This window comes from Mus caroli, chromosome X, assembly GCF_900094665.2.
Source record: "Mus caroli chromosome X, CAROLI_EIJ_v1.1, whole genome shotgun sequence".
Classification (NCBI taxonomy): domain Eukaryota; kingdom Metazoa; phylum Chordata; class Mammalia; order Rodentia; family Muridae; genus Mus; species Mus caroli.
Window position 1 is genome coordinate 79,637,240 of NC_034589.1, and position 6,067 is coordinate 79,643,306.

At 34.5% G+C, this 6,067-nt stretch overlaps 1 protein-coding gene across 4 annotated transcripts in view; it reads left to right on the top strand.

Annotated features, from left to right (window-relative positions):
- The window catches only part of Dmd (dystrophin), a 2,293,239-nt gene that overhangs the window by 1,653,455 nt on the left and 633,717 nt on the right, over window positions 1-6,067 (top strand). For all 4 annotated transcript variants that reach the window (XM_029473189.1, XM_021152893.1, XM_029473188.1 and 1 more), the window contains exon 53: window positions 5,649-5,860. In XM_029473189.1, the coding sequence (XP_029329049.1) occupies window positions 5,649-5,860 (212 nt within the window). The remainder of the gene's footprint in view (window positions 1-5,648; window positions 5,861-6,067) is intronic.

Consider the following 6,067-nt stretch of genomic DNA (forward strand, 5'->3'; position numbering starts at 1 on the left):
TGGCAGGACGAATGAGCCGGTAGCTCCACCCTAGAGCAGGCAGGTTCCAGGCTGGGGGAAGGGAGGCCACACTTATCTTTTCATAGAGGTGAGCATATCTGTTCTCTTCATTTTACTCACGTGACCTCAGAAGATTAGCCCAGAGTATAAGTATATGCTAGGGAATTTTCTACATGGAATACTGGGATGATCTGTGAGATCATTAAAATCCACTGTGTGTATTCCCAGACTCTCATGGATGGGTCCTGGTAATCTGCTGTTTAGTCTTTTCCTTTTAGAAAAGCAGCAGCACCTTGCTTAACAAGGCCCTCTATGCTTGTGCTCATTGCTTAGATTTACATCACTATAATGCTGTGGCTAATCCAGCTGTTCATTATTTTACTTTTTCAGTTGAAAAGGCTGATGCTTGCCTAGTAAATTAACTTTTCCAATTAGAATTTGTGGTTTTATTACAAGACTAGGACTAGAATGCAGGACACACTGAAATTAAGGTTACTTTCTAAAATTCAATCACGCAAACTTTTAATTCTCAGGTTATAACAGTGCTGAAATTGCTATTCTTTGTTCAGTAGCAGTGGATGTTCAAAATAACAGTCATTTTGTTTTTTACATACCAGTTATTCTTAGGAAAGCTGTAGGAATTTATTTCAGTCAAGAATGTATATCAATAATCAAACATAGCTCATTTAAGAACGTGAAGCAAAGAATTGGTTAGTACTTAATCAACTGAACTGTTTCTTTCTGCAATATTGTGATTCTTAGCATGATTACTAGGTTTCCAACTTGACACTTCTGGAGACCTGTAAATCAAGACTCATGCTGGTTCCCAGTCTGTCATCCTGTGTCGAAGCTTTGGTTATTTACTTCCCTTCATTATCCAGCATATATTTACTCTGTAAATCAGTTGAGAAGCTTTCTGCAATGGACCTCTATGAGAAAAAATGTGTATTTCTAAGTTGCTTTTCAATTAGAAACATGCACAGATTGTCTGGGTTTATGTGCATATATTTTATTATTATTTCACTTTTGTATGTCAGTGGAATCTGGTGTAAATGTAAATCTAACAGTATGAGCTGTAGTGACCAAATGTATTGCCACAATACATCTTTGGTCAATCAATCTCCTGGGGAAAAGTGTTGCAAGTGTGATAAAAATCTGTAATTTGAATTGCTGCCCATTATGGACAATTACTAGGTCTGTATGCTGTCCAACTCCCACACTGAACCATTTCCAGAATAACAGCTTTGCTTTGATGATCTTTATATTTTATGCCTCTTTCATCTCTTGACAAAATGAAATACCTGTAATGCTTCTAAAATTTTCTACATGTGTTTGTTCAAGGTCTTCCCTGGTGATTACTGCCAGTTACTCAACTGCATTGCCCATCTTTTTTTTTTTTTTTTTTTTTTCCGCTCAATAGGTGAACAACTGAATATTCTTTATGGTCTAATTTGTTATGGCAAGTAAATATACCTTACATATTCTCCTTTTGTGGTACAGAGGATCAAACTAAGAGCTCCTGTATGGTGGGCAAGCTTATTATTATTATTTTTTAATCACTGAGCAACATCTGCAGAAATAAAAGCCCTAAACCACATTATAACTTTAGCAAACTAATCCATATATATGTGTTGCACTACATTTAAAGAAGAACCTCTAAATTATACATATAGTACATTTTGTAAGTTAAATAATACTTTGTTATATTTATTTATTCAATTTCAATATATGATTAAAATTACACTCAGCATAAACATCCAAATTACTAAAAAATCACAAACTGAATGCATCTGTGTAAAAACTATACAACTCTAGAAACAAAATATTATCAGAACCTTGTCAGACACTTCATAAGAATCCAAAGGCAACTACTTTCCAAAGTCCCAAAATATTCTATTCTTTTTTTCTCAGTTTACTATGATGCATTTAATCAAACAGTTTTTCAAAGTCTGCTCAATTTTAACTGACTTTTCTATGCCTCAACATTGTATTTTTTTTTATTTTTTTCTAGCTGTAATTTTATTTTTATTTATATATTTTTTAAATTTAATATTACATTTCCAATGCTATCCCAACATTCCCCCATACCACCCCCCACTTCCCTACCCACCCATTCCCATTCTTTTGGCCCTGGCATTCCCCTATCTTGAGGCCTATAAAGTTTGCAAGTCCAATGGGCCTCTCTTTCCAGTGATGGCCCACTAGGCCATCTTTCAATACATATGCAGCTAGAGACAAGAGCTCCGGGGTACTGGTTAGTTCATCATCAACATTGTATTTTTGAGATCTATCTATATTGTTGCATATGGTCATAAAAGTCTCACTCTATATTTACAATGTCATAGACACATGGATTAATAGGTACAAAGATAGATAGATAGATAGATAGATAGATAGATAGATAGATAGATAGACAGATAGATACATAGATACGGAAAGAGAAACAACATATGCATACAATAGTTTAAGAGGCATGGAAAGTGAGTTTTTGGGTAAATATAAATAAATATGCACTTTTGGTCGGGCAGTGGTGGTGCACGCTTTTAATCCCAGCACTTGGGAGGCAGAGGCATGTGGATTTCTGAGTTTGAGGCCAGCCTGGTCTACAGAGTGAGTTCCAGGACATATATTTATATATGCAAATAGAATTGCAAGTCAAATACTGTTTTTATATAATTGGCAATTTGATTGTTTATTTCTCTAAAGCCTTATGCACATGTCCTCTTCTTAAGACAATAATATTTCCATAATTTCTCCTTTTCAAAATGAATTCTCATATATGTACCTTGTTTCACAGTTATATACACTTCTTCTCTTTATAATATTCATCTAATTATACTTAGTTAATAATAATAATAATAAATAATACACTATTTGTGGTTATTACCTTCTAGCATTCAACATGGTTCTAAGTTTTAAAATGTCTATAAAATATCATTAGGTTTATATTGAAAGACTTTTCTATATTCCATTCCTTTGTCAATGATTGAATTTCAAATAGGGAAAAAGGACTAAAACAACTCAATCAAACAGGATTCTTCAACTCATACATTTTGTGTATGGAATTCAATACATATGTTGGTATTCTACTAACAAACATGATTTTAAAGTTTTACACAAATAAACAATATGGTTAATGCAAATGAAATTAGTAAAAAAAAAACTGCAGAAAAGATCCCTGAAAATATAGACTTGAAAATCAAATTAAAACAAAAGCACCCAAAATCACAGAACATTTATTTACATGAGATAGAGATTATGAGTGTCAATTACAATAAAATAGAAGTTATAACAATTTTTGAAAGGATATTAACAGGGTTCCTGTTATAGATGTCTCGTATGAGGCTATGCCAGTGTCTGGCAAATAAAGAAGTGGATGCTCATAGTCATCTATAAGATGGAACACAGGGCCCCCAATGGAGAAGCTAGAGAAAGCACCCAAGGAGCTGAAGGGGTTTGCAACCCTATAGGTGGAAGAACAATATGAACTAACCAATACCCCTAGAGCTCGTATCTCTAGCTGCATATGTAGCAGAAGATGGCCTAGTCGGCCATTACTGGGAAGAGAGGCCTCTTGGTATTGCAAACTTTATATGCCCCAGTACAGGGGAATGCCAGGGCCAAGAAGAATGGGTGGATAGGGGAGCAGGGTGGGGGGAGTATATAGGGAACTTTCGGGATAGCATTTGAAATGGATATAAAGAAAATATATAATAAAAATTTTTAGAAATTAAAAAAGAAAGGATATTAAGTAGAAACATAATAAAAAGACAATGACCATTTTTCAATAACAATGACTTAAGATTTAGGGGAAGGATTGACTTTGGAATCATCATTATTCCATTGTTATAAAAAAGAAAATTGAGAATTGAAATCTTCTTGAGTATAATTCATTTGACAGAGTGTTGCTGGAAGAATACCAAATGCCAAGTGATAAGCTCTGCTCCAGTGACTTGGTAACACTTTCTTTCTTTTTACAAAAGTTACTAACATTTGTTTGTTTTTATGTACATACACATTTGTGGGTAGGAACATGGTTGAGTGGGGTACATATACCATGCAGCACATATGCAGAACAGAGAACAGCTTTCTACCATATAAATCCTAGGGTTTGACCTTTGATCATCAAGTCAAGCAGCATATGCCTTTTCCAACTACGCCATCTTGCAACAAGCTTGATAGTTTTTATTTTAGTGAATATAGTAATACTAATTTGGACTATGTTTCCCAAGAAACAAACCTCAGAATGCTAGAGGAAAATGTGGTTTATTTGTAAGGCAACCAAAGAAATTACCTGTAGGGTAGTGGAACCGAGATAGGAAAAGGAAAGAAATTAAGGAAGCCAGTTATTGTGAAGGCTATTGTTTTTTAACAGTTGTTCAGCATTGCTAAAGGAACTCCCAGAGAATAGTGGAAAAATACTTCTCATAGATTTTTTACCCCAATGCAACAAGGGCAGGGATCAAGGAGTAATGTTCTTCCAACTCTTATCTGGCATTGCCTTAATACTGCTACTGAGGCTTTAATTCCCCTTGCAAGTCTGTTCAAGATAAAAGAAATCCTTCATGCAAGTGCTTCCTAATGAGTACTCAAGGAAAATACCAAAGGTATATAGATTGGTCACTGGCAGCATCCACTACAAATCCCTATCCTTGCAGCTAAGATATCTACTGAGTAGAGTAAGAAATAGAAAACTAAAACTATAAATCATAGTAATATAAGTATACATGGCCATACAAAGAATGATCACGAAAACTCTTCTTCTATAATAATGATATTTGAATATGCAGTTAGTTATCAAAGATATACCTAGAAGGAAAATGTTATATCTTAAGCCACTGATATAAAAAGCTGCTCACAAAAAATCTCTGAAATATTTTGTTCTCAAGATACCTCCTTTAAAATGTCTGTTTTGCAACGATAACGTGCCCCAAAAATGTATTGATACCTATAAGAATCATGGACTCATATCATCTGGATACTATTACAATGTTGGTAATGTTTTGTTCTATGGAATTTGCAAGATTATTGTTTAAAATCTTCATAGTGGCATATGTATCAAGTATATTTGTCCAAATATCCTTGTTAAATATTTATAAAGAAGATCAATGTCTCATCTTATTAGTTCTCATTTCACCATGAAGGCCAGAGCACAACCTCTGGAGTCAGTCCTCAGGTGTTTTCCACCATTTCTTTGAGATAATGTCCCTCTTTGAAACATCACTAAGTAAGAGAGACTAGATACCCAATGAGCTCATTTGGGCCTGTCTCTGCTTCCCATCTTGACTCTGGTTTTGGAACATCCAAACACAGATCCTTATGCTCACAAGTAAGTGCTGAAGTAATAGAGCCAAGCCTTCCAGTACCTTTCTAATAAATAATTGTTATTTAGTGTCAGAGTCTAAAGTTGAATTTATATTTCTAAACATGGCACCAATATTGTAGTTTATTTCCATGCAAGTAATTTAACAGAAAGTCAAATTTGTCACCTGAAGAAATGATTTTGTTAATTATTCTGCCTATCCCACTCATAGCACTTTGGATATATTTAATGAGAAATATACATGTGCAATGACGTTTAGATTCTAAATTTCCACTGTCTTCTCTTGAGTAATAATTACTGTTCTTTATTCTTATTTTTATTCCAGTTGAAAGAATTCAGGTTCAGTGGGATGAGGTACAAGAACAGCTGCAGAATAGGAGACAACAGTTGAATGAAATGTTAAAGGATTCAACACAATGGCTGGAAGCTAAGGAAGAAGCTGAACAGGTCATAGGACAGGTCAGAGGCAAGCTGGACTCATGGAAAGAAGGTCCTCACACAGTGGATGCAATCCAAAAGAAGATCACAGAAACCAAGGTTAGTGTCAAGCATATCTTTAAAAAATATTTGTTATAGCAAATGAAAGCATGCCATAAATCAAAATTTAATATTTTCTTTTTTTTATTTTTAATATTTTTATTACATATTTTCCTCAATTACATTTCCAATGCTATCCCAAAAGTCCCCCATAGTGCCCCCCACTTCCCTACCCACCCATTCCCATTCTTTTGGCCCTGGCATTCC